The sequence below is a fragment of the Sycon ciliatum genome, chromosome 1, assembly GCF_964019385.1.
Source record: "Sycon ciliatum chromosome 1, ocSycCili1.1, whole genome shotgun sequence".
NCBI lineage: Eukaryota > Metazoa > Porifera > Calcarea > Leucosolenida > Sycettidae > Sycon > Sycon ciliatum.
This window is the reverse complement of record NC_088643.1, coordinates 92482711-92510371: the sequence shown is the minus strand read 5'-3', so window position 1 is coordinate 92510371 and position 27661 is coordinate 92482711. Positions and strand designations below refer to the sequence as shown.

General features: G+C 48.9%; 2 protein-coding genes across 2 annotated transcripts in view; one reads left to right on the top strand and one right to left on the bottom strand.

Annotated features, from left to right (window-relative positions):
* The window catches only part of LOC135806517 (serine-rich adhesin for platelets-like), a 30068-nt gene extending 10965 nt beyond the window's left edge, over nt 1-19103 (top strand). Inside the window, exons 7-20 of the mRNA XM_065320709.1 lie at nt 163-195; nt 578-620; nt 1915-1961; nt 2345-2578; nt 3199-3318; nt 3776-3967; nt 5497-5612; nt 7081-7571; nt 8008-8045; nt 8430-8535; nt 8974-9010; nt 16509-16955; nt 17841-17904; nt 18351-19103. Coding sequence (XP_065176781.1) covers nt 163-195; nt 578-620; nt 1915-1961; nt 2345-2578; nt 3199-3318; nt 3776-3967; nt 5497-5612; nt 7081-7571; nt 8008-8045; nt 8430-8535; nt 8974-9010; nt 16509-16955; nt 17841-17904; nt 18351-18503 — 2121 coding nt within the window. The 3' untranslated portion in view covers nt 18504-19103. The remainder of the gene's footprint in view (nt 1-162; nt 196-577; nt 621-1914; nt 1962-2344; nt 2579-3198; nt 3319-3775; nt 3968-5496; nt 5613-7080; nt 7572-8007; nt 8046-8429; nt 8536-8973; nt 9011-16508; nt 16956-17840; nt 17905-18350) is intronic.
* A 1985-nt stretch (nt 19104-21088) lies between these two features.
* On the bottom strand, nt 21089-26763 carry LOC135806516 (uncharacterized). The gene is made up of 6 exons (XM_065320708.1): nt 26263-26763; nt 24388-24575; nt 23727-23801; nt 23320-23458; nt 22417-22613; nt 21089-21791 (listed from the first exon to the last, which is right to left on the bottom strand). The coding sequence occupies exons 1-6, from the start codon at nt 26372-26374 to the stop codon at nt 21630-21632; spliced, it is 873 nt and encodes a 290-aa protein (XP_065176780.1). The 5' UTR covers nt 26375-26763; the 3' UTR covers nt 21089-21629.
* Nucleotides 26764-27661: the final 898 nt, after the last annotated feature.

Here is a 27661-nt window from a genome sequence, read left to right as displayed (position 1 = left end):
GCTTTACTATGGAACATTACGGTATCCTTTGCATGCCTGCACAGCACTCATAGGAAACTCACCAACTTACTGACTACTTGTTGATGACAAAGAAAGTAAACTATTTGCTTATGCTACAGTCAAAAGTAATTAGTCCACTGTCTTGTTTGCCCTTATTCACAGACCAATTCGGAGGAAGCGCCATCCAAGATGGAGGTAAGCAAACATACCATCATCTTTCTTCTTTGTCTACTCCTAGGTTGCCATGGCTGGCTAACACCCCATCTATTTAAAATTTCTACCATTGAACAGTGAATAAAATAAGTGGACATTATAGCGTAACTTGTAGGTCCTTGGTCCTTTTTCTTTTCTATAAATTCATCCTTGTCTCTCCATCCGAGTTCATTCCTGAATAAAATAAGCAAATACATTAATCACTGTCATGTTTGGAGTGACATTGTACTTGTCACGCCTCGCAGAAGAGTGAATAGGTGTTGAATGGACAGATGGTTCCCTTGGACAAAGACTTCAGCAGAGTGATGAAGGCAGTCATGGAGGGGAACATGTATGTCACTCTGCTTCTCTACTTTTCTATCAGGTTGTATCAGATCATGGCCTGCCCAGCCGCCAAGCCAGCACAGGTATGTATAGAACATGGAATCTGGGTACCGCTGTTGGAGGCAGGCTCCAACCTTGAAACCCACACGCCCCAGGTTCTTGCAACTTGGGTAGATGTTTCAGTTCTAAACAGTTTCATCTTAGTATGCAATGAATACAATCATAGAGTTTACACACACACTGATTGGTACACCTGGACCTCCTGTTCAACAGTACAAATACCTCCTCAATTTATTCTAATACTTCTTCAAAGATAATAGTATACGTCATACTGACCAACCACCACAATCTCAATCCCTTGACAAGACATGCAGAATCCCTGGATTTCTCTCAAAATCCCTGGATGGCACAAAAACAAGTGAAAAAGAGCTTTTCTCGCCCAAAAAACGTTCGACTCTGCAGATCTGCAGATCAGTTCGACCCTGTAGTGCAGTTTGATCAGTCGACGCCCGCCTGTCACTTTGTCAGTGCAGGTCTTGCAGGCTAGGCATGTAATAGGCCATTCACACGACGTGTAAACATTTGCACGTGTGTGACCAAGATAACACTGGCAAACCGTGATCCAGTTCACACGGTGCTGGGCAAACTTTGCAACCGTCAATGTATCCATAGTGACCTCCTGAAAATGCCGGGAAATGTTCAATTTTGAATTTTCCCTTGTTCAAGCACTGCATTTGCAGTACGCACTTTCAACAACCGACACTTTTCCTGGCGTGCAAAGATAATCGCGAGCAAAAGGGCCTCGGCCAAGATAAAAAATCAGTTGCACGCGGGTGTCCAAGTTTATCGTATCCGAGTAAATATCCTTGGAAACAGTACGATAAAAGTAAGTTTGGCCGTCGTGTGAATGGCCTATAATGGCCAGGTCTTGAAAGTGCTGTGCACAGTTTGAAGTGCGAGTGAGCACCGTACATACATTTGAAAAAAGTTCAAAAAACCGGGACATTCGGGGAGAAACCATGGAGTTTTCAGGAAAATCCTGTATCAGACAAAACTGTGGTTTTTCCGGGAGTTTGCTTAAAATCCCCGGGACCCCGGGAGGAGTGTTGATTTTCCGGGATTTTCCCGGGAAAAACGGGAGGGTTGGCCAGTATGATACGTTCGCAGGTACAATTGACTTTGACTTCCCAACCGGCATGGTGAAGATTGACGTTTGCCTTTATGACCTCTTGAACTGACCCTGTCGACCTCTAACCTCTGACCTGACCTCTGACCCTGACCTCTGACCCCTGACCTCTGACCCCTGACCTCTGACCCCTGACCTCTTTTCCCTGATTTCTGACCTCAGCCTTGCATGTATATCTCTCTCTCCCACAGATCAAGTTGCCTTGCCAGGAGTGCCTATTGAAGAAAGAGAAGAGCAGGTAATCAATCATATACAAGTAATTGGCATGGTTGCAAAAGTGGAGGTGAACTCATGTCGATAAACAACTAGTACATGTAACTAGTAACAACTAGTACATGTCCTGTCAACATCAGTGCTCTGACTTGGAGCAATATTCCAGATTATAAGCCGTACCCATATTTTTGTGCGGCTTATACTCTGGAAAATATGGTACACAGTTCGTAAAGTTGATGCACACATGCAGTTAGCAATGAGCCTACATCGGGCATACTGCAGCCATATGTTGACCCATTGGCTAAAAGATATTTCTGACGGCGTGCTTCGCATTAAACTCTACCCCTGAAAAGTCATTTTCATGATTCTATTTCTCCTGTGTTTCTCCCGTATTTCTTTGGTATTCAGGATGATGTCTCCACACGCAACAGATCTTCACGTCGTTCTGGAGAGGTCCTCCGACCAGTACGTCAGTCTGCTGACATGTCCCCGACTGATAGCAGTCATAGTGCGGATGTGTCCATGCGTGGCCAGGGTAACAATCAATCAGGCCAACACCATAGTCACAGTGCCAATCCTCAGCCAGATGTGGTCCCTACAAAGAAAACCGGAGAGTCGGTAAACGGGCATTTCGCACTTTCGGTGAGCAATGTCAGTGGACAACTCAGTGCATCATGCAGATAGCTCCTTTAAACATGTACATCTTCTACATTATGTTAGTTGATGGTACAAGTGCCGCTGAGTACCGATCACGCTATCATGTGTGCGTGCGTCGTGCACGTATGGCGGATATTATGTGTTTGTCTGACAGTCTAGGCGATCAGTGTGTTGAAGTACACAGAGCACTACTATGATACCACCACAGAGGTCGCCCATGCCTCTGACTGATATAACTCACAGAGGTCACCCATGCCTCTGACTGATACCACCACAGAGGTCACCCATGCCTCTGACTGATACCACCACAGAGGTCACCCATGCCTCTGACTGATATAACTTTTCATCCTCTACTAAACATGATTGTAGTGTTTCATTGAGTTGTGTGTGTGTGTGTGTGTGTGCGTGTGTGTGTGCGTGTGTGTGTGTGTGTGCGTGTGTGTGTGTGTGTGTGTGTGTGTGTGTGTGTGTGCGTGCGTGTGTGTGTGTGCGTGTGCGTGTGCGTGTGTGCGTGTGTGTGTGTGTGTGTGTGTGTGCGTGTGTGTGTGTGTGTGTATGTGTGTGTGTGCGCGTGCGCGCGCGTATGTGCACAAATGTGTTCACAGGGGCAAAACCGCTCTCCAAACAAGGCCATGTCCTCACTGGGACGGCGAGGTGTGACAGAGGCATGGGGTGATAGGCAAGAGGAGAAGGATTCAGGCAGTCATGCTACAGACACCATCCAGGTACTTTGACATTGCATTGTGTTATGCATGATGTTATGCATGATGGTATACATGCAGACTGTTCTTGTAGTGTATGGCCACTGTTTAGCTAGTAGATGTGGCTGCCGCAGAGTGCTCACACATCCGTGACATATCCACTGTGTCACTGATTGGCGTGGTTCTCATGCTGGCTACGTTTTGGGGGAATTGTGTGTTGTAGGTTTTGGTGTGAAATTAGTGCATTGCAAATTTGCAATGCAATCACTTGTACAAACTATGATGAGTGGAATGAACTGTCAACTCTTCTTTCCTCTGTTTACTAGTATTCAATTTGACATGCGGAAACTGTGCATCTTTCTGAATAGGCACATCTGATGTGTGCTGGACCTTTTGTTGTTTTTCCATACATGTATGTGCAATCAAGACGAAAGGTTCTAAATATTTGTTTCATAAAAATCTCTACTGTCACACTTTCCAGGGAGTTTCCATGGCAAGCAGCACTAGCAGCAGTGGAATTGGCAGTACAAGCACTGTTACAAGCAGAGATTGGAATGGTCAAGCCGTCATGCCCATGAGGGAAATCCCCGTCAGCACCTCCCACAGCAAGTGTGACAGCAGTAGTGATAGTGCCTTTGCTTCTGATGGCACGGTGACATCACCTACAACTGAGGTTGGTCATGTGACTTGAACTTAAGTACCCTCAAGCAAATGAATACTTTTTTTAAAGTATTTTTAAAGTACATGCTTGCACATTACTAGTTGAAGGGGATCTGTAACCAAAAAAATTCTTTGTCTTATCTTGTAGTTCTTTGGCTCCTGATCACGATGGTGTTATTCGTTATTCTCTGCGATGGCTGGAAGTGGGTGAAAACTTGAAAAGAAGGTCCCCAAAATTGTCCCGAAGTACCGAGTGACGTCACACCGGACTTGACCTCCACGCGTCCATTCGTCGTCAAACACGAAGTCCAGCCCGTGTGCTCGTCGATCGAGCTAGCGGTTCCAATGTACGGTGCAAGTGTGCCTTTTGAACTGTAATACAGATGGGAAGGAGAATGCCAAAGAGGCAGAAACCCACGTGCAGCTACACAGCCAAATCAAAATGATAAGCAGCTGAGCTTTCACCTTTTTGACTTCTTCCGCGAGGATCTAAGTTTTATTTTTGTGAGCACGGAAGTACGTCGTTGTTTTGAACTTTTCGTGTGAGGAACAACACGATGATGAGTGCGTATGCAGAAAACAATACTCCTCCGGCCGGCGATAACACCACCAACCCGAGCCCCAAAGGAACGCAATGTAGTTACGTGAAGGCGATTCATCTGGCGATGTTGCTGAAGATGCAGATGACAAACTCCGACGACTTTCATTTCAGAGCCGGGTGGGCAACACCGCCACCTTCGATACAACATCATTTTCAAGTACGAGGTATGTGTGTCACACTAACAGCAAACAAACATCCTTCCACTCCTTCGTAATCACAAATAAAACAAAGAGCTGGAGCTTCGTGGAGGAAGTACCAGTACAGTGCGACAAACTGCTGTCGACTTTTTTTATTATTTTGTCCCTTTTTGGCGTTCTGCATATCGAGTGTCCGAGTTCAGAAGGCAAGCGTGCACCGTACATCGAACAGTTGGCTCGATCGACCAGCACACGGGCTGGACTTCGTTTTTGACGATGAATGTACGTGTGGAGGTCAAGTCCGGCGTGACGTCACTCGGTACTTCGGGACAACTTTGGGGACCTTCTTTTCAAGTTTTCACCCACTTCCAGTCATCGCAGAGAAAAAAACGAATAACACCATCGTGACCAGGAGCCAAAGAACTACAAGATAGGACAAAGAACATTTCTGGTGACAGTTCCCCTTTAATGTAAAAAAAGTTTCATGTTCCTGTCATGATTTTCACCAACCATAGGCGGGACACCGCCACCTCCCTATGCAGGGAGCGTCGGACATGCTACGGTCACTACGGGTTTTGACCGTACCACTCCTTTCCCCTGGTACCCTGTGAATTAATAAAAGGCACTGATCTGGGCTCTAAATTTCGAAACTTTCCGAGGATACATCCCAACCGCACGAGTAAATTGTACTTCAGGTGGCTGACCGTACCACCCTAACATAGCTTCCGACGCCCTTGCTATGCACATAGCCATCTATGTTAATGGCTGAAATCACAATACCATTACTTTACACTGCCATTACAGGAAAGCAGTTCCTTATCCAACCCTGGGTCACTGGACTTTGCAAAGCCACACAGCCATGGCCCAGAGATTGGTCGGCGGACAAGAATGCTGAGTGATGGCGTTGTGACATCAAGCAGGTTAGTTTGTGTTGAACTACGTCTGATGCTGCTGCCAATAAGAATCAGTGGTAGGTGACCTGTCCTCTGTGATGGTGTCAATCCGCACACTTGAAGTGCTGGCAGCATGTTATGACTACACTGTGCACAACTTCACCACCAGCGATGACATATTACAGTGGATCTTCATAGTGTGGCATAGACAGTTACGCAGTCTGCAGATCCTGTTATGTGGACCGTGACAGGGCAAGGTGATAGGTAGCAATACAGCTTGATGCTCTGTGATGCGCGATACATTGCATTACTTGCAATCCAGTACCGTGATCACCATCACAGTTTCAATGGGGTTACATATTCATGTCAGGAGGTATAATTATTCTGACAGTGCATTGCACAGTCAACTTTGCGTATAACGACACTCGGCGGGGCATCAGAAAAGTGTCCTTATTCGCGAAGTGTCCTCATACCCGAAGTCTCATTCTAGGTATTACAGTTAGATGGGATTTTGCTCTGGGCATGGAAATTCTGTCGTTATTCGCAAATTGTCGTTATATCCCCCGCAGTCGTTATTCGCAAACTGTCGTTATATCCCCCGCAGTCGTTATAACCGCAGTCGTTATATCCGCAGTCGTTATATCCGCAGTCGTTATATCCCCCGCAGTCGTTATATCCCCCGCAGTCGTTATATCCCCCGCAGTCGTTATATCCCCCGCAGTCGTTATATCCCCCGCAGTCGTTATATCCCCCGCAGTCGTTATATCCCCCGCAGTCGTTATATCCCCCGCAGTCGTTATATCCCCCGCAGTCGTTATATCCCCCGCAGTCGTTATATCCCCCGCAGTCGTTATATCCCCCGCAGTCGTTATATCCCCCGCAGTCGTTATATCCCCCGCAGTCGTTATATCCCCCGCAGTCGTTATATCCCCCGCAGTCGTTATATCCCCCGCAGTCGTTATATCCCCCGCAGTCGTTATATCCCCCGCAGTCGTTATATCCCCCGCAGTCGTTATATCCCCCGCAGTCGTTATATCCCCCGCAGTCGTTATATCCCCCGCAGTCGTTATATCCCCCGCAGTCGTTATATCCCCCGCAGTCGTTATATCCCCCGCAGTCGTTATATCCCCCGCAGTCGTTATATCCCCCGCAGTCGTTATATCCCCCGCAGTCGTTATATCCCCCGCAGTCGTTATATCCCCCGCAGTCGTTATATCCCCCGCAGTCGTTATATCCCCCGCAGTCGTTATATCCCCCGCAGTCGTTATATCCCCCGCAGTCGTTATATCCCCCGCAGTCGTTATATCCCCCGCAGTCGTTATATCCCCCGCAGTCGTTATATCCCCCGCAGTCGTTATCCCCCGCAGTCGTTATATCCCCCGCAGTCGTTATATCCCCCGCAGTCGTTATCCCCCGCAGTCGTTATATCCGCAGTCGTTATATCCCCCGCAGTCGTTCTAAGCCAAGTTGACTGTAACTATGTTGATATGTGCAGACGCTCTCCGCAGCCAATGGCCGACGGCTTCAGGTCCGTGAGTGGCTTAGTGGTTAGAGATACCAGTGCCAGATCACCATTGCCTAACAGCGCAAGCAACCGTGCCAGCCATGGAGGCAGTCAATCATCTACCTTCAGCATGTCACCTTCCAAGAATTCTCAATCCATTGCGAAGACTCAATCAGGCAAAGTGGATGGAGGAAGAGGAGGTTCATCATCGTCAGTCTTCTCTGATTCACCTAAGAAACAAGCTGCCAATCAACACAGACAAGTAGCTGACCAACAGGACAGGTCACCATTGTTCAACTCACCCAAGACGTCTGCCTTTGACAGCTCACCAGGCAAGCACAGTACTACATCATCTGCTGGTATGACATCACCCGTTGCCATGTCACCATCGGCATTCATAGCTACACCTCCATCACTGTCATCCAGCAGTCCTGCCGGTGATGTACTTCTCAAGCCACAGCCAAGACTAGCTAGTAGCCCAGGTAAATAGGCACTGGATGACCAATGACCATATACATGACCACATGACCACATGTACAACATACATGTACTTCACCATGACTTGGCTGTAACATGACATAGTGCAAGTATCTGAAATGTGACAATGCCAGCCAGCCTAGTGGAATTCTGTGTTTGTGGCCGATATGATATGCTACGAGTACCGGTATATCCCAATCTGCTATTTGTATACCACGGTGACCCAAATTGCACGTACGTGTGTGTGTGTGTGTGTGTGTGTGTGTGTGTGTATGTGTGTGTATGTGTGTGTGTGTGTGTGTGTGTGTGTGTGTGTGTGTGTGTGTGTGTGTGTGTGTGTGTGTGTGTGTGTGTGTGTGTGTGTGTGTGTGTGTGTGTGTGTGTGTGTGTGTGTGTGTGCGTATGTGGGCGTGTGTTTCCTTTTAAATTGTCCGCACACAGATACAGCACATGGCTCACTCACAGAGGTACATCAAAGAGTAAGTTGTCACTAATGCTTCATAGTGTAGTACAGCAGGCCCGCCAGAAACGGTCCGTTCGGTCAGGTTATCACCGGACCAAGGCCATGAAACTACTGGACCAACTACTGGACCAACCAAAAAATGTTCCCGGAGGTCCTGTACAGTCACAGTGCATTGAAACTAGGGACATATTTTACTTGAGCACACTGGTTTGAGTGTGACTGTGTTCTGCTCCGGTTGATTAGCTGCCATGGCGAATGTGCATTGCACAGACTCTGGTTCTGGTCCACTGAGTCCTAGGCCATGGACCGAGCAAAATGACATTGTCTGATCTGTTTAAGGAAACGCATCTGCTGCTCTTAGTGTGTGTCTGCTTGTCTCATCATGATGCCTATGTTGCAGCTTAGTGTGTTGGAAGCCATGCAAACACAGTGGGAGACAGAGAAGCATGTCATGCAACAGCAACTCCACGACCAACGGCGGATCATATCAGCCCTATACCAACAAGGTAGAATCTATTTAAAAAGTTGGTGTGCATCAATGACTGTCAAGCTTCTTGATTCCTATATCAGGATATTTCATTCACAGTTTTCTTGCCGTTGTTCAGCCTAAGACAAGATGCCCAGTGAAACACTGTGATGTTGAACCGGTTATGTGGATGAAGGTGGTTGCACTGTCATGGGAACATCTGAAGGCCACCCATGATCTCCTAAATTCATCTGGGATAACCGTGCCCCCCCCCCCATACACACACACACACGTGACCCAGAGGCTGGACCCCTAGTATTACACTGGGCAGATCAATCATCTATTAGTATGCAGTTTTGACTGAAATGTGCTTCATGACCTTATGACCTTTGACCTCTACCAATGACCTCTGTCCGCTTTTTGATGTCGGAGTTGGAGCTAAGAAACTTGTCTGTCTGCTGACACTGTGACTGTGCAGGTCAAGCGTTGAAGAAGAAGTTTTCAAAGGAAAGAATGTGAGTTTGATCTTCATTGTTGTGTGCCCCAGTGTTTACTTTCCTGCTTGAGGTCAGCTTGGAACTGTACAGCACCATTCTCCTCAGAACTTGGCCGGGCCTACTGAACTTGACGTCACATTTTATAGCCTGTGTGGGACACTGCCGTGCCAATGACTTCGAGAGCGGATATGCCGGACAGGCATGTATTTACCACACGCTAGCTAAGTGTGTCCTTACCATCAATGGGGGAATATATAATTATTATACATTATTTTCTATGCGTTCTTGTATAGGATCTATTGTATTTTAGGGTTTTAAAGGGGAAGTTAAGGCAAAAATTAAAATTTCACCAGTTGTAGTCTTCGGGGTGCTGAGTTGAATGGTCTTGGTCCGAGCAAGCTGAGACGCTCCCTTCCTACTTGAATCCCAATCGAACTCGCGCACTTCCACCGAAACTGGGTGACTGCGCCCTACTAGATGGGGATTTGTATGCAAAATGTCACTTATCACTCCCCCCTCACGTGACCGCGGACTCCTGCATATACACTCACACAATAACCACACAACTGTTTGGGGATAGCGCGCTTATTGTATTATGCCAAACTTGACACGCTGAGTCCAGCTTGACTCAGCTGAGTCCCTAACTGCAATTTACTGCTCTAACATGAAGCCGTGCCTGGAAGAAGGGAAAGAGCGAAAAAAGAAAAAAAAATTCTGGCCTTCTGCAAGCAATAGCAAGTAATGAGTGACGGCTGTGTAAAGTCGCACAACCATGCAGTCGACCGGATGATGGTGAGTGTCCCGCACACATCTTGCTCTGCTGCTCCACCTGCGCATACCTGATACGGTGGTGCGCTTACGGGCGGGCTGCCTGGGCCCCAGATGCCTCCTTGATGCGCCACGGAGTGCCGTCGAAGCACCTGTATCACTTCGGTGATCCAAATGCGAATGCAGCCTTGCCGGTCGCCCGCCAGCCTGCCGCCTACGCGACCAGCCTGAGACTGGCCCTGCCGCATTTGGCGCTTCTACACGCTGCGATCCGGTAGACAGCTCACTGGGCTGCCAAATACGTGACTGACTTGAGGACAGTTCCATACTGGGCAGGGCGCCCAGCTCAGGTCGCACGCCGTAGCGGCGTGAGCTGGGCGCGGTGAGGGTTGGTGATAACTACAGTTTCCTCCTTCCTCCTCCGGAAACTTCCATTTATCACTCCCCCCTCACGTGACCGCGGACTCCTGCATATACACTCACACAATAACCACACAACTGTTTGGGGATAGCGCGCTTATTGTATTATGCCAAACTTGACACGCTGAGTCCAGCTTGACTCAGCTGAGTCCCTAACTGCAATTTACTGCTCTAACATGAAGCCGTGCCTCCCAAAAATAATGGGGGTGGCCTCGCCGCACGCTATCCCCTATTCTTGGTCCCGTCGATCTCTGTGCTGTTCGCTGTAGACCTGTGATGGCATGCCTGATTCGGTATACAGTGAAACCAGTAGCTAAAGACCACCGTGACCAGCGACCAGCCTGGTACTACCGACCACTTCGCCGGGCACGGACGGTCTCACATTCATAATGGTTGTGCGGTGCAAGCCTGCAGCCAAGGACCACCTGCCACTAAGGACCGCTTTCTCTGGCTTAAAGGGGTGGTCGTTAGCCACAGGCTCAACCACACATGTATCTCTTGCGGGTCAACCTGACCACCTTCCGGCGGCCTGGAGCTGCCGTCCGGGCACCTTCCTGGCCGCCAGATACTGTGTCAGCTTGAGGGCGTCTACCAAGGGCATTGCCATGAAGGACTGCTAGGCTTTCCCCTGGTTGGTAGCTCCTGCTGGTGCTGGGCACTACTGAATACGCTGACGACTTGTCAGCTTCCGCGGGTAGTGTTCGCACGGGGGGATACCTGGGCGCCCCAAGCCGGGCAGACAACAGCCGAAGGGCTGTCGTGTTGGATACAAGTGTGACTAGCTACCCGCCTGGTACTATGGACGCCTTCGCCGGGCACGGACGGTCTCACATTCATAGTTTGCGGTGCAAGCCTCCAACTAAGGACCACCTGCCCCTCAAGACCGCTTTCTCTGGCCCCAAGGGGTGGCCGCTTAGTCAAAGGCTCCACCGCACATGCATCTCTTGCGGGTCAACCCTGACCACCTTCCGGTGACCTAGAGCTGCCGTCCAGGCCCCTTCCTGGTGGCCAGCTCCTGTGTCAGCTTGAGGGGGTCTACCAAGGGAATTGCCATGAAGGACTGCTAGGCTTTCCCCTGATTGGTAGGTCCTGCTGGTGCTGGGCACTACTGAATACGCCGTCACAACGTTTCCGCTTCCACGGGTGGTGTTCGCACGAGGGGGATGCCTGGGTGCCCCCCCCCCCCCCCCCGCAGAGCCGACAACAGAGCCAAAGGGTTGGCGCGTTGTATACAATTATTAGTTTCTCAGTTATTCTTGTATCTTGCCTCTTTAATAGGTCGATGACGGCTTCCCGCCCGCCGATCGTCCAAAAAAAATATGGGGTGAGGCCCCTATCCTGCAACAGGCAATAAATGTGGCCGGGAGTATGCGCTAAGGGCCAGTCAGGACCTGCTGGGTGCCCGAGCTACGGTGCTAACAAGCAAATGCGAACAAACAAGCTCGAAAGGAGATCTTCGGTTGCACTCCCCATCTCAGCTGCAAACAAACCACGCTCCGAGGGAGAGCTGCCCCTGCATTTTTCAAGCCTAGCTGTAAATATACAAAGCTCCAAGGGGAAATGCCCCTGCATTTTGCAAACATAGCTGTACACATCCAATGCTCCCAGGGGAGCTGCCCCTGCATTTTGCAAACATAGCTGTAAACTTCCAAGGCTCCAAGGGGAACTGCCCCTGCATTTTGCAAGCATAGCTATAAACATCCAAAGCTCAGGGGAGCTACCCCTGCGTTTTGCAAACCTAGCTGTAAACCAACAAAGCTCAAAGGGAAGCTGTCCCTGCCTTTTGCACACATAGTTGTAAGCATCCAAGGCTCCAAGGGGGGCTTACCCTGCATTTGCAAACATAGCTGTAAACATCCAAAGCTCCCAGGGGAGCTGCCCCTGCATTTTGCGACCACACCTGTAAACATCCAACTTCAAAAGCTCCCAGGGGAGCTGCCCCTGCAGTTTGCAAGCATAGCTGTAAACATCCAAAGCTCCAAAGGGGAGCTACCCCTGCGTTTTGCGAACCTAGCAGTAAACCTACGAAGCTCAAAGGGGAGCTGCCCCTGCATTTTGCAAACATAGTTGTAAACGTAGAACTAGAAGGCTCCAAGGGGAGCTGCCCCTGTATTTGCAAATATAGCTGTAAACATCCAAAGTTCCAAGGGGAGCTGCCCCTGCATTTGGCAAACCTAGCTGTAAACCTACAACGCTCTGAGGGGAGCTACCCCTGCATTTGCAAACCTGGCTGTAAACATCCAAGCCCCAAGGGGAACCGCCCCTGCATTTAGCCAACATAGTGGTAAACATCCAAAGTTTCAAGGAGTGCTGCCCCTGCATTTTGTCCGCACAGCTGTAAACTAGTTTTAAAAGCTCCAAGGGGAGCTGCCCCTGCATTTTGCAAACATAGCTGTAAACATCCAAAGCTCCAAGGGGAGCTGTCCATGCATTTTGTCGCGTAGCTGTCAACTAGCTAAAGCTCCAAGGAGAGCTACCCCTGCATTTTGCAAACGTGGCCGTAAACATACCCAGCTCTAAGCCCTTTTTTTTTTGTTTCTTCCTCGCAAACATAGCTGTAAACATACCACGCACTAACGGGAGCTGCCCCTGCTTTCTGCAAGCATCGCTGTAAACGATTACATACAAGGCTCGGAGGGGAGTTGCCCCTGCTTTTTGCAAACATAACTGTACCAGGCCCCAAGGGGAGCTGCCCCTGAATCTTGCAAACATAGCTGTGAACATACAAAGCTCAAAGGGGAGCGGCCCCTGCGTTTTGCAAACATAGCCGCAGCGCCGGGCATAACGCCACCCAGGCAAGGCGCGCTGCCACTGCCTTGACCAATGCCGCCGCAAACAACACGCGCAAAGGGGCGCTGCCCCTGCATTTGCTCGCATAGCCGCCGTATCAGACCGCCGGGTCAGCCGCCATATCAGACCGCTGGGTCAGCCGCCATATCAGACCGCTGGGTCAGCCGCCGCCATATCAGACCGCTGGGTCAGCCGCCATATCAGACCGCCGGGTCAGTTGCCATATCGGACCGCTGGGCCAACTGCCATGTCGGGCCGCCGGGTCAACCGCCGCATGGGCTAGGGGCGCTGCCCCTGCCTCTGCCGCCGCCACAAACAGAGCTCAAAAGGGAACCACCCCTGCATTTGCTCGCAACGCCGCCGTATCAGGCCGCCGGGTATTCCGCCGCATGGGCGATTACGTAGGGGAATCGCCCCTGCCTCCGCTAGTACAACTGAATAAGCAGCATGGGCCAATCGCTCTGCCCGCCGGGTGCGCATAATGTGTGAGTGTGTGTGTGTGTAACGCACATACGCGTGTCTGCAATATGCCCTGCGCGGTCGTGACGGATTAATCCGTCGCACCTCGGGTAAAGTGTTAATTACTGAAAGTAAAACAAGGTCGCCAGCCCGCCAACACCGGCACGTACTGCCGGCTCGCCGTGGTATCTAAACAACAATGGCAACAGCGACGACAGCCGCAAGGAAAAAGATAACAGCTTGCCATGTCCAAACAAAGCCCCAAAACAGCAAAGTAGACCCCACATGCTGAGACTTGGTGTAATGCCGCCTAGTACGAGTAGGAAGGGGAGGGGAGCGACAGCACTTAGAGGCGAAGCAGGGTGAGGGATGGAGGAGAGGAGGATAAGAGAGAGAGAGAGAGAGAGAGAGAGAGAGAGAGAGAGAGAGAGAGAGAGTATGTGTGTGTGTGTATGTATGTATGTATGTATGTATGTATGTATGTATGTATGTATGTATGCGTGTGCGTGGGTGTGTGTGTGCTTGCGTGCTTACCCACGTGTGCTGAGAGAGATAGACTACACAGCGAATGAAAAAGGAGGCACGCATTGGTTGAGAAGAAGTTCAGCCGGTTTGCTGCCATGATTAGTTGCTCCCGCATAGCATGAGTTCAGGACTAAGCCGAGTCCAGCAGCTGGATTAGGGAGCCGATGAAAGGAAATGGACTAATCGTCCGCGTGAAAGAGCGTCCGCAGCGGAGTTATCCGTGACCGTAATATGGGTAGTCAGCGAGATAAAGCCTTGTGTTCTGCTACCATGCGGGGCTGAAGTGGGCTAGTTCCGTCACGGTTGGATTTCGGCAAGTCCCGGATTTCAGACTGCTCCAACTGCCCTTTCGTCGCCGTGCAGTATGAATTTCTTGTCGGACTACTTAGGGCCCCAGAGGGCGTAAGCTCGTGTTGCAAGGCGCGATGGTTCTGAAAGTCTGCCAGGCCTCGACCCAGTAGATTAGAGATTCAGTTTTTCTCTTGCCAGAAGAGGAGCCGCCAAAGACAATTCCACTCAGTGATTGCCATCGGATTGATCGATTCTAACACGTTTGGCTGCTGGCTGCGTGTGGGCAGGACAGGAAGGAAGCATTGTGGCCAGCTCGACGTATTCCGCACGCCGTACTGTCCTAATCGTCTCCCGTGCGCCAACACATGCGCCGTCCGGCATCATAGCGCCTCCAAGGAACTCAACTAAACTGGTCATACACGACAGTGTCCATGCCTGCATTTTCGGCCGGCATGCTCATCGCCCGAGGCTTGTTGGTCAGGGCCGACGCTGCCGTCGCCGCGGTCTCAAACGAGGAATACCAGCGATCCGCTGCTGAGTAGGATCCATGCTCAGGTACGGGTATAAACCATGTAAACCAACTAGCTTTAGAGCAAACGAGAGCAAAAAAATTCTGGCCTTCTGCAAGCAATAGCAAGTAATGAGTGACGGCTGTGTAAAGTCGCACAACCATGCAGTCGACCGGATGATGGTGAGTGTCCCGCACACATCTTGCTCTGCTGCTCCACCTGCGCATACCTGATACGGTGGTGCGCTTACGGGCGGGCTGCCTGGGCCCCAGATGCCTCCTTGATGCGCCACGGAGTGCCGTCGAAGCACCTGTATCACTTCGGTGATCCAAATGCGAATGCAGCCTTGCCGGTCGCCCGCCGGCCTGCCGCCTACGCGACCAGCCTGAGACTGGCCCTGCCGCATTTGGCGCTTCTACACGCTGCGATCCGGTAGACAGCTCACTGGGCTGCCAAATACGTGACTGACTTGAGGACAGTTCCATACTGGGCAGGGCGCCCAGCTCAGGTCGCACGCCGTAGCGGCGTGAGCTGGGCGCGGTGAGGGTTGGTGATAACTACAGTTTCCTCCTTCCTCCTCCGGAAACTTCCATTAAAAGCGCCATTTCGTTCTTATAAAAGCACGGATGACCGCGATTGGCCCATATGTTGTAGTCTTTTGGACGCTGAATCGACTGGTTTTGGTCCGAAAAGGCTGCGATGCAGCGTTCCTCCTTTATTCCCAATCGAACATGGTTGAAGAAGCGGTCACGTGCTCCTGGGTGCCCAAATCACCTGGTCACCACGCCAGCAGGCGACAACTTTCACACCAAGGTTCAACTCGAGTGACAGGACTGCACCCAAAAAAGGTCAAACAGGCTAGTAAGTTGTACCCTGCAGGCACGGTGACCAGGTGACTGGCGTACGCAGGAGCACGTGACCGCTTGTTCAACCATGTTCGATTGGGAAGAAAGGAGGAACGCTGCATCGCAGCCTTTTCGGACCAAAACCAATCGACTCAGCGTCCAAAAGACTACAACATATGGGCCAATCGCGGTCATCCGTGCTTTTATAAGAACGAAATGGCGCTTTTAGTGACATTTTGCATACAAATCCCCATCTAGTAGGGCGCAGTCACCCAGTTTCGGTGGAAGTGCGCGAGTTCGATTGGGATTCAAGTAGGAAGGGAGCGTCTCAGCTTTCTCGGACCAAGACCATTCGACTCAGCACCCCGAAGACTACAACTGGTGAAATTTTAATTTTTTGCCTTAACTTCCCCTTTAAGGCAGGGTTAGTTGACTGGAAGTGGTCCAGCCATGTGACATGTCACTAGCTTGACTGGCTACTGTGCCCTTGCAGCACAGCCCGGCAGTCGGAACTGTTCCATATCAAGTGGCTTTTAAGATACATCTGGTCCCCAGTGCTTAGAGGATGCCTGTACAGGCAAGCCCGGGACTTAAGGCCCAGTGTGTTTGTAAGGCCAGACCCAGGGGCCCTGAGCCCTGAGCCCAGTCATTGAGTGTGCTTGTAAGGGTCACATGGGCCATGGGGCCGGGGGGGGGGGGGGCTCAGTGTGTTTGCAAGGTTGAGAGGCTCTGGGCTCAGTGTGTCTGTAAGGGCCGGAGGCTCTGGGCCCAGTCTTTTGCAACTGAGATATTCTGCTGTATACGCCCAACTTAATAATTATTGTTAACTTGAAAACGTGTACATGAAGTGTAATAATTTTGTATTGTCTTGGATGCTGGGATTGTTTCGGCCATGTGGTAATCTTGCAGACATATGCACAACACGCTGGAGGGCCAGGACTGTGAGATGGTGGAACTTGCGAGGTGCAATGCACAGATGAACACTCGGCTAACACGACTGGAATCTGACACCGCCGCACTGCAAACAGCTCACGGTGTTCAAACATCAGCGGAGAAGCATGGAAATCGTAATGATGCGGAGGAGATGCGACAATCAGAACTGTCAATGTCCAGCCTGGAATCGAATGAACGCTTGACCCTGTCTGTACCAAAAACACCCGGACATAGCGAAATCTCCATAGTACCCACGTCCTCCACGCCGATCGACAATGGTGCTGTACCGGCTCAGTCCCAGACCAGCCACAGTATTGGTGAAAACAACGGAGGACTGAGTGCAGATGGTAGTTACGATAAATCATACTCGTTTGCCACACCACCGACGTCGGGAGTGAAGAGATCCGCTGTCAAAGTGAAGAAGTAAGTCAGCGCTGCAGGTCCACCAATCAGTTTTACCAGTTACATGTATGATCATAATGCGAATGGTGAAAGGCTACAGTGCCTTCACTACAGGAACCAATGTTTGATTAAAACTACTATAATTTAATATGTATGCCTGCCGTCTCGCCGATAGCAAAGGCTACCCGGCAATCTCGCCTGGCCTGGTGTAACAAGCATACTGTGGTCATGAAGTGGTCTAATTTATTTACAAAGTGTTCTCGTGCCCGCAATACTATACACACTTGGCAACACCTTATATGGGTACATGTACTTGGAAGTACATGTATAATGGAATGCAACTACTTTGCCGCGTGCAGTGCAAGTGCCTGAGGCAGTGCTTGAGTACTACTGTAGTGAGTGGCTGGTGTGTGGTGGGTACCGTCACGTGACATTGCATTAGCAGAGCAACTGTCCTAGACCCCTATCCAGTCAAGCCTCCCAGGTCATTATTACAGCTACAATACAAAGACTAAGTACGGCTGCCGCCCCTGGTGGGTTTGCAAAGAGGTCACGTGTCTACACACCGGTCCAATTGTATGCTTAATTTTAAAAGCATGGTTTGACTCAGTCTGCCAATCGTTGTAGCTGTCTGCCATTGATACTTGTATTTCTGAAGCAACATTTGCCCCCTATGGTTGTTGCATGTCTTCTAACGCTGGTGTTGTTTTTCTCCGAAAGGCTGAACAGCAGCTGGTAGATACCAACAACGTCCTGCGGTGATTAAGTTTTCACGGTATGTGATGTGTGTGTGTGTGTGTGTGTGTGTGTGTGTATGTGTGTGTGTGTGTGTGTGTGTGTGTGTGTGTGTGTGTGTGTGTGTGTGTGTGTGTGTGTGTGTGTGTGTGTGTGCATGTGTGTGTACAGATTCTTTGGTCAGGAACCGCCTCACCTCCTACGTCAGTGGCTGAACACACTCGGCTATGATGAGGTGAGAACTACATGACCATAGCAAGTCTGCATGCCTAATCGGTTCATACATGTACTTGTACTGACATGCACATCGGCATCAGCATTAGCCCAACACTAGCATCCAGGTCTCTATCCGCTCATGTTACTAGCACTACGTGTTACTCATGTTATGTATACCATGGTTTTGTAAATCATGGCATGTATCCCTGTATCCAATGGTTTGTTGACCATGGCATGTATCCGATGGTTTGTTACTCATAGCAAGTATGGGGTTGGTCCTGTTGGCATACTTGAAGTTGAAGACCAAACTTTCTGAACAAGCCGCTCTGAAATCCACAATGGCCATGAAGCATGGAGCAGTATACTGTTGTGCTAAGCGAAATTGTTTTTTTAAATAATCCTATTGCTCTGTATCCTTGCTTTCTGTAGTTTCATTGCAATGTTTATCTTGTGTTTTCTACTCAGCATATCCTCCGTAAGTTTGAGAAACACAAAGTTGGAATGCTTGAGCTGCCCTTTCTCACCGAAACCCAGCTGAAGCAGATGAAAGTACCCGTAGGACCTCGCATGAGAATCCTCCATGAAATCCAACATCTCAAACAGCAGACGTCACAGTGAATACGGCATGCCATCACGGCATAGCACGATCATCATCTCGCCGAGACATGTGCTTGATGTTGATCCATGGATATTGCTGATGTAATACACTTTTCAAAGATTAAGTTAACATTTTCAAGATTGTGTCTTTCCATTCCGCGACCTCTCTAAGAACCGTGTGACTCCTGATGGGTTGCATAAACTGATTCGCATCTGAACATCAGTTGAATATTCAAGATAAGACATGATGTTTTTAAGTATTAGTTGACAATTCAGTGTACATACAAACAGTATACTGGTGCAAGAATGTGTCGGATTGAAGATATCTTATAAAGGACTAACTAGTTATTCAGCAGTTTCAGATATAACAGCAACTTGAGGAACTAGCAGTTGAAATGTGCGGCAGCAGTACACAAGCTGAACAATCATCTCATAGTTATTATTATTGTTTCTAAGTGTACATGTACATGTAATGGCAAGCACATGACATGTGTGTATCATGATGGCTGTATGGTATGTGTCACATACTGTAGTGTTTTAGTTGGGTGAAGATATGCGTGCAGATCTTGACAAATAATTCTCATCTACATGTGTCTCCCTCCTGCGGAAGGCAAGACGTGATGGCCATGATTTGCTGAAGTGTGTGTGTGTGTGTGTGTGTGTGTGTGTGTGTGTGTGTGTGTGTGTGTGTGTGTGTGTGTGTGTGTGTGTGTGTGTGTGTGTGTGTGTGTGTGTGTGTGTGTGTGTGTGTGTGTGTGTGTCAATACATTGTGCGCTTTAGCTGCCTTGCAATGGACCCATCTTCCGCAATGCATCACTGTCGCTTGGGACACGCCCTTATGTGTATCACTGTCGCTTGGGACACCCCACTATGTGTACCAATTAAGCCAGCATTCTGATGATCCTTTTCAAGTTACTGACTGTATGTCGCCCAGTGTCGGAGACCAGGACACAGAGGGTAGCGGTTTCTTAGTTCCATGGCCTGGATGTGCTCCATCACAATTGTGTGTGAGGGATACTGGGTGTGTGGACCAGCAGTGACAAGAGCGCATCCTATCCGAGGAACTAGCTCGTCGGCTTTGAATGCCGTTGTCAACTTGTCAATGATGGAGGTTGTGTTCTGGTATTGTCTACACTGGTTTGGCTCACTTGTATTGACGATTACCGCCTCCCCCAAGTGTGTTCTCTTTGCTGCCGGAGGGTCTGAACACGAGGCCTAGACATGGCCCGAAAAAGCCTTGGACACATGGACTATGTAGGTGTGTACAAAGACGAGACTGGTCAGGTGCCCCTCATGCCTGTCATGGTGACCATCCCCGGCTGGCAAAAGCCTACATGTAGGGAGATTATGCGAATGATTTCACGGGGTGAGTCAGCGGATTTTCGAATGGGCGCTAAGTACACAGCCATAATTATCTTGAATTATCTTCTAATAGGCGCTATGCATGCAGCGTGAGTCGCTACATGTAGGGCAAGTGCAGTGCTTCACCTAAAAAGCAGCTCAACTGATGATGTGATCGCATGATGTTCATTTGTGGGTGTGGCAGGACTTCACTTCAGTCAGCGTTCGTCCTTCTTGATATTTGTACTTTGTACTGTTGAGGCAACGAACTGAAATAATAAAAACCAAACCAAAAAGCCCAATGATTTTGACTTGAGCAGGAGATACTAGTACTGCAACTTCTGAGTCCAGACGGTACGGAGCAATGGCCATCCAACGGTCTAAACGTGTCATAGTCAAGCTGCTATGGCTTCCGCTGTAGTGTAGTATGGCTACCACCACTAGGCACCAGGGAGTAGTGTCATACACTCCCTGGTTATCACCACATCCGGTGATGGGCGTCAAAGGTCAAAGGTCAAAAGGTGTTTTAAAGTATTGTACTACTCTCTGGAGTGAATGGACGTGACCTGCCCTGCAGTCACATTATGCAAGTTTGTACTCTTTACCTGTAACCACCCTGGTAATTGCCCACCACCCACCTGGTCTCAGTCACACAGGAAAAAGAGTAGATTCCAGGGTACACATGGATTATAACTATAGATCTGCACTTTGGTAAGACCATTCCAATGCAGCATATACACACGTGCACACACACACACGTGCATGCACGCACACGCACATACACACACACACCTGACCTGACCTTTGACGCCCATCGCCGGAGGCGATGATAGCAATGCTACGGCAGAAGCCATAGCAACTTGTGCTGGGATTACACCATTCAACAGCTTGCAAGGCTGAAGAATTGACCGTCACTATTCAGCCTGGTCTACACCATACAGCTATTTGGAGTGACATTGTCTGGCCAGTGAATCCCTATTTTTGGTCTTTTTCATTTTTTTCCCGCACACACATCCACCACATACTCCGGCATGCACTGGGCTGTTGGTAACCACCCAGGAGAATGAAAGAAAAGTCAGGAAGAGTCTGAGAAAGAGAAGAAAGACGTGTGTGACCATAATCGTCGGGAATCGAACCTGCAATCTATCGATTGGAAATCGCTGCACATACCACTGCACCATATGGGACACACACACACACACACACACACACACACGCGCGCGCATGCACGCACGCACACACACCCACACAGTAACACAGACACCTGCCTCTAGCCCTTCTTGGCCAAAATAAACATGCCGAAATCATAAAGCAGGTACACAGCCTGAATGCAAGAGGCAAACCTCAAAAAATCCAATATCGGATTACTTGTAACAACGACTTTTAAGTAAAATACTCCCCTTGAAAAATTTGAAATACACCCAGCAAGAAAGAGAATAAAGTTGGTTGCTCCAACGAGGAGCACACGAGGAGCGTGGAGGAGCGAGGAGCGTGTGCTCCTCGTTGGAGCAACCAACTTCATGACTATTACCGCCGAAGTCGCAGCTTCTAAGTAAGAAAGAGAATAATTTAAATAACTCTCAGATAAAGGAATTGTGTCTTTCTGTTTTGTCCAGCCGTAACCCAATGGGGCAATGGTCACAGATGTTAATATGATAACGCGAAAAGTAAATGCATGGCATCAGCCCATCATGCCATGGTATTGACCAGCAAACCGTGACAGTGCTTCTCAGTGACTACTGCTCTCGTATCATAGAGTCATTGACGATGCAGTGTATTGACAGATGACTGTAGATGTGTTTGAATTACAGAGGTGCGTTGATAGACATTGGTGACGCGGCCGTATCGAATACCTGACTGGATGGACGTGCACGTGATGAAATCATGCCACCAGAGGACCCACCGGTTGCTGGCGGGGCATTGGCAAAGTCATCATTCGGCAAATACACGTCCAGACTTGCTGGTTTCTGCCAATTGTACAACACACAAACACACAGAGACACAATCATGTACACACATACCATGCATTAGCAACAGTCAACGAGTATACACACATACTGCCCTTGCCGGATCATGACAAGACAGAGCAAAGCCGGGGAAGCCGAGTACACTGCTGTCGCCAGGATGCTGCAAATGTACAGTGCAACTGTGATAAGCAAATGTACAGTGCAACTGTGATAAGCAAATGTACAGTGCAACTGTGATAAGCCGTACCTGCATGGCCGACAGCAGGAACCTGTGTACTTAGTATGCGAGGTACAGTTCTGGAGGAATACATCCGTGCAGTTATGACAATGTCCTTGCTAAGCAAGTATGTATGACTTCAGTCGGAGTAATTACTCAGTGAGTTCCACTGTAGTTCAAGAAGCACTTGCACCCCCCCCCCCCCCCCCCCACACACACATGCTCACATACCCAGTCAGCTCACCGCATACCCAGTCAGCTCGCCGCATACCCAGTCACCAACTGTGGTGGGTCTATTCTGGTCATGACCAAGTGCCGGATACTGCCATGCAATACACTCAACAAGACCGTATGATTCTGATGGAGTTGCATCAATTTACACTATAACAGCAGCATAGGATACAGTACCTTGGGTTTCGGCTGTTCGGCTGCCTCAGTAGCCTGTCTGTCAGCCGACTGTGTTGATGCTTTTCGCCCGTTCAGTAGGCGGCTGGTGGATTGCCGTGACTGTCTGCGTGAACGGCTCTCGTTCCGCTTCTCGCCGCACACAGCGATGCAACCCAGGTAGAATAGTATTGACAGTGTAACCTCTAGTACAAGCACGCCTGCCAGTGCCAGGGTTAGAGGGCATACAATGCAAACCAACACACACTTGTGACACACACACAATCACTGCTAGTACCTACAAGCCGGCTAACTAGCCAAATATGCTTGCACTTGTGAAGACCAGGTGAGAGAAAGAGAAAGAGAGAGTGAGAGAGCGAGAGAGAGAGAGAGAGAGAGAGAGAGAGAGAGCTCGGAGAGAGAGCGAGAGAGCGAGAGAGAGAGAGAGAGAGAGAGAGAGAGAGAGAGAGAGAGAGAGAAAGTTACATTTATAAAGACAGGTAAGTCTAACAAATGAGGACTGAGACCTCTACAACAGGGTGTTTACGCCTGAAAGCAGGTGCATGATTTAAAGCAGGTTGTCAGTCTAGACTTTAGCCGCGCGCGGGCGCGCGCGCGAGAGAGAGAGAGAGAGAGAGAGAGAGAGAGAGAGAGAGAGAGAGAGAGAGAGAGAGAAAGAGAGAGAGAGAGAGAGAGAGAAAGAAAGAGAGAGAGACGCACACATACACACACACACACACACACACACAAACACACATACATATGCACACACACACATATGCACACACACGCGCACACCATGCATGCATGCACAGTGATTGTACACACACAAAGTAAGAAAGGGCAAGAGTAGTCAAAACATAATGTACCCATAATCTGACAAACTGTGACATGCATTGACTAGCAAAACACACAGCCGCGGCTTACCATACATCACAGCCAGTACTATTGTGTACTGTTTTGGCTTAGACTCTAGGAATTCCTCATTGGCATTGGCAGCAGCGAAGCACATGGTCAGCAAGTCCAGAATAAGTGACAACACCAAGAACACTGCCCAGACATTCTCCTAGGACATACATACACACACACACACATGCATACACACACACACACACACGCACACACACACACAAACACACACACACACAGAGGCAAAACCCGGCAAAGTACTTTGTGGATCAAGTGGAACACGTACTTGGCCTTGGCAAGACCCAGCGGGACGAAAGCACTCCAACAAAGATAGCATAGACTCACATTACACTATACTAGTTTATAGTTTCACATGTACATTGATTACGTCATGACTGACATTGATTACGTCATGACTGACTTACTGCTAGAGTACCGTTTCCACTGGGATGACTAGATTGCATGTGGGTTGGTAGGAAAAAGCCAAGCGTTATGCCGGTCTGTTATATTGTAACACAAAGCAGAAGATAACATGGGGGAAAAGGAGCCTATTAGAACAGTTCCTGTAGATACTTCATGTGCCGGGGAGTGATGCTGACCGAGTCCCAGCCGGGGAGTACTAAAAGACCATGTTTTCCTCAATCTGGCAGCTTCACTTCTTTTCCAACCATTTGTGAGTGAGTTACACGCTTCTTTGACGCATGCCAGTTCCTTCATAGTTCAAGCTGTTACTTTTCCTCATTATTATCCTTGTTGAACTACAACATTTCACTTGAACTACTACATTTTCAGTTCAATATCTGTCGGAGAGCACATCTACATGTACATACACAGAAGACAGTAAAATAGTGTCAGTGCAGGGGTATGAAACACCCCCCTCCCCCCCCCCCCCACACACACACCACACCCCCACACACACACCACACACACACACACACACACACACACACACACACACACACACACACACACACATACACACACACACACACACACACACACACACACACACACACACACACACACACACACACACACACACACACACACATCACCAGACTGTGTACCAGAGCAGAAAACACTCACCAGCATTGCTGCCAACCAAGGCACGGCATTGAGACCAACGAACACATTGGTTGAGTCAAGCGAATGATGCACGTAAACTCCAACACAAAACACCGCAATGGACAGTGCAAACGCAACAAACAGGTGAAAGGAAAGACATTTGTTGTTCTTGCTCCAAGCCGCCAGTGCTTCTCGTCGTGTTGCAAGTCCTGAAATGCAATATCACAACCAACAGTACCATGTGATTACATTGAGATGCCGGAAGGCGTTTCGGGATGGTACCGTCAGCCAATAGTGTATGTGCCAATCCGGCCCGGCACGCCCGAACATTTAAAAATGTTAGAGCCAAAAATCATAGCATTTCAATAATAAATGGGTAGAAAAGGTGGTAAAGCATTCTTGCGTGTACTACAATGGGAGAGTTCGATCACCACAACTCTGTCCATTCTAGAACTCCCCACCATGCATACGGCACAGTTCGATTACACAGATTTCGCCATCAGAATCCACGGAATCCAGTTCCGTCCCAGTTCTGAACTGAAGGCAGAATTTCTAATTCTCCGGCCAGAACTAACGCATTCGGTGTATGCTGTCTTGACATTACACGTATCTGCTGCATGCATACGACTGGTTTGTACAAATAATTGTATGAATGTCTGTGAACACTTTCCACGGCTCGGTCGAGTGGATCATGAGCACAGAATTCACGGCAGATTCCAGTCTGTCATTCATTATTTTTTTTTATTATCAGCCGTTTCGCGTTGACATCGCCAAGCAAGCTTGGCCACTAGTCTTCGCTTAGGCCAAATGGAATGAATCGGAATGAGGAACAAGCTGGGTCAATGATTGATTGATTGATTTTTATTGATTTTTATTTCACGGATCCTCCAGAGGCAAATAGATGCCTATCGAAGGGAGTCTCCTAAGTAAGCATGGAAAATGAGAAAGTATGTTCGTAAGGGAGAATAGGTAGAAGATACATTAGATTATAGAGTACAAAAGAAGTAAATTCAGTACTTCGGGTAGTACATTGCATGCTAATCATAATGAGAATTAGAAAAGCAGCATTGCGGACTACTATAACTGACATATACACAAAATGAGGTGCCAATACACATGCAACGCATGCTCGTTTGGAGAAGTAAGGTATTTCTCCTCGCTCTCCTTCGGGAGAGTGAACAGTTTAATCAAATGGAGTTTTTCATTTACATGGGCATGATCCCCTCATTCTGGTAATCCGAGAATTTCAAAATCTGGGGTCGGGAAGTGTAATTGCCCATTTCACAAGCAATGATGCATTGTGATGTGAAGTGGGGATTGTATGAGGAGCGGAGAGCGGAGATATAACAGTTAGCTATCTCGAGCAAAGGAAAACCCGATTTCGGGTTCATATACAATGTTATAATTATCGAAGCTCGAAGCTCCGATATGCAATCGAACTCGTCCAATTGCGGGTACTGTAGTATGCACTATGGTTGTAGTACATTACATTTTGCATTTTGCAGGTTGCGATGTGCTTGGCTCGTCAACAGGTCGGTCAGTTTGTACAAAGACGTACAGTAGATCTACTCCGGATCCGATAAGACCGCTTGCCTGGCCTGGCTATGCTTTGGCCCAGGTTGCGCTGTGCAGCGCTGATCGCAAAGGACGAAAACAGGGACTATGCTGTTTTTCTAGTACTCCCTGCACGCCCTGACGAAAAACTAAGTGTTACTTTTCAGTGTAGAATGTAGATCCATCACTAGTATCCGAAAACCCTTCTGTCAGAATTTCAGAAAAACAGCCAGGTGCTCCGTGGATGCAAATCTTCTTCTCGACTCAAGTATTGACAGTGTACGAGTAAGCACCAAAATATACAGGCTCGAGACCCGACTCAACTAATGCCGAAGTACTTACCTTCCACAAGTGCGCTGTCTTGGCCATCCTCGGGGTCCTGCTTGCCTGCACTACCCGGACCCGTTGGCTTTGATCTCACCGTCTGGGGTGAATCGCCTGCCCCTTCCGCCATGCTGGACTCAGTGACGACCCGCTAGTAACACGCAGAACCGGATTTGTTACCGCTACGTAGATCTACGTAACGACCATTCGTAAGTCGAAGTCGTTGCTAGATGAAGAGTCTCATAAATCGGACATCGGAAGACGCTAGCACTACTGGTAGATCTACGCTGCACCTAACACAGAGCACAGTATTGTCTAGTAAACAGCAGCTAAATAGTGCTTGGAGTGTGTTACAACGGAATCTGTTCAGGGCAGAGGAACCACTCCAAGGACAGGGTTACTTAGACGTTCATACATGTATCATCATGTTCAGATCATTATAATTTTAGCGAGGACTTGTAAAGTAAAATTAGTTAGTTGTACTTGTAGAGCTAGCAGCGTGCTACCCTGAGTGCTGCTCTGCACGCTGTGCCAGAGAAGACTGCGAGTTCAAGGACAAGAATCATGGTGGTTTATTGGCTGACTTGAGAGCGTGGAGTAATGGGTGGAACGCGCATATGCGCATAGCAGGCAAACTCACGTTTCCTCCAGGCTTATGTCAATCTTGCGCATCCCAATCAATCAACTGCTGCTGCTAGACGTGAAGTAGTGGGAAAGGACACGCCACCGGAGGCCTTCTGCCCCAATAAGTGACAGCAGACTGTCAACTACAGTACACCATAGGGCTAGGGACTGGGTAAACTATCGTACATGTAGTACGTGTAGATCTACTTCAGTACTTGTTTTTGTAGCCTATTAAAATAATGTAGTAGTAATGATTATGTAGGGCTTTCCCCAGGCTGAAGGCACTGAAGGCACTGGTGCTACTGACGAGTACTGTTTACTAGTATGTAGTCTGTAGTGGTAGTCATTACAATCACGTACTGACATTAGTACACTAGCCTATCATACTAGCGCCTACACTACAGACAAAGCCAAAGGGCAATGGTGTGTACAAGGTGCACCGGGTCTACTGGACAACACTACTCACTAGTCTGCTGACTCGACGTACTAGTACACTGGGTTATGGTCAACGCGCCGGTACCTTCCCCTCGTCCTGTACCGCCGGGTTGTACTTCCCCTTGTCCTGCACCGGTCGCACCCCCCCCCCCCCCCGTATCCTGCACCAGTCGCACCTCCCCCTCGTCCTGCACCTGCCGTTCCTTCTCCTTGTCATCCTCTCTCCCATCATCCGATGCTGGTCCAACTGTCTCCTGTTATTAATTGTTTCTGTTACTACCAGTATCAATGTGTGATGCAGTCTAACTTACTTCTGGACGATCTTCGTCTGCATCCAGTGTGGATGTATGCGCATATC

Bases quoted from the DNA above. Each gene is read 5' to 3' on its own strand.
- LOC135806516 (XM_065320708.1), bottom strand. From the start codon at position 26,374: ATGGCGGAAGGGGCAGGCGATTCACCCCAGACGGTGAGATCAAAGCCA. The intron at 24,576-26,262 runs GTAAGTACTTCG...ATTGCATTTCAG, and splicing joins AGACAGCGCACTTGTGGAAG to GACTTGCAACACGACGAGAA. The intron at 21,792-22,416 runs GTACTGTATCCT...TACAATTGGCAG, and splicing joins CCGAACAGCCGAAACCCAAG to AAACCAGCAAGTCTGGACGT.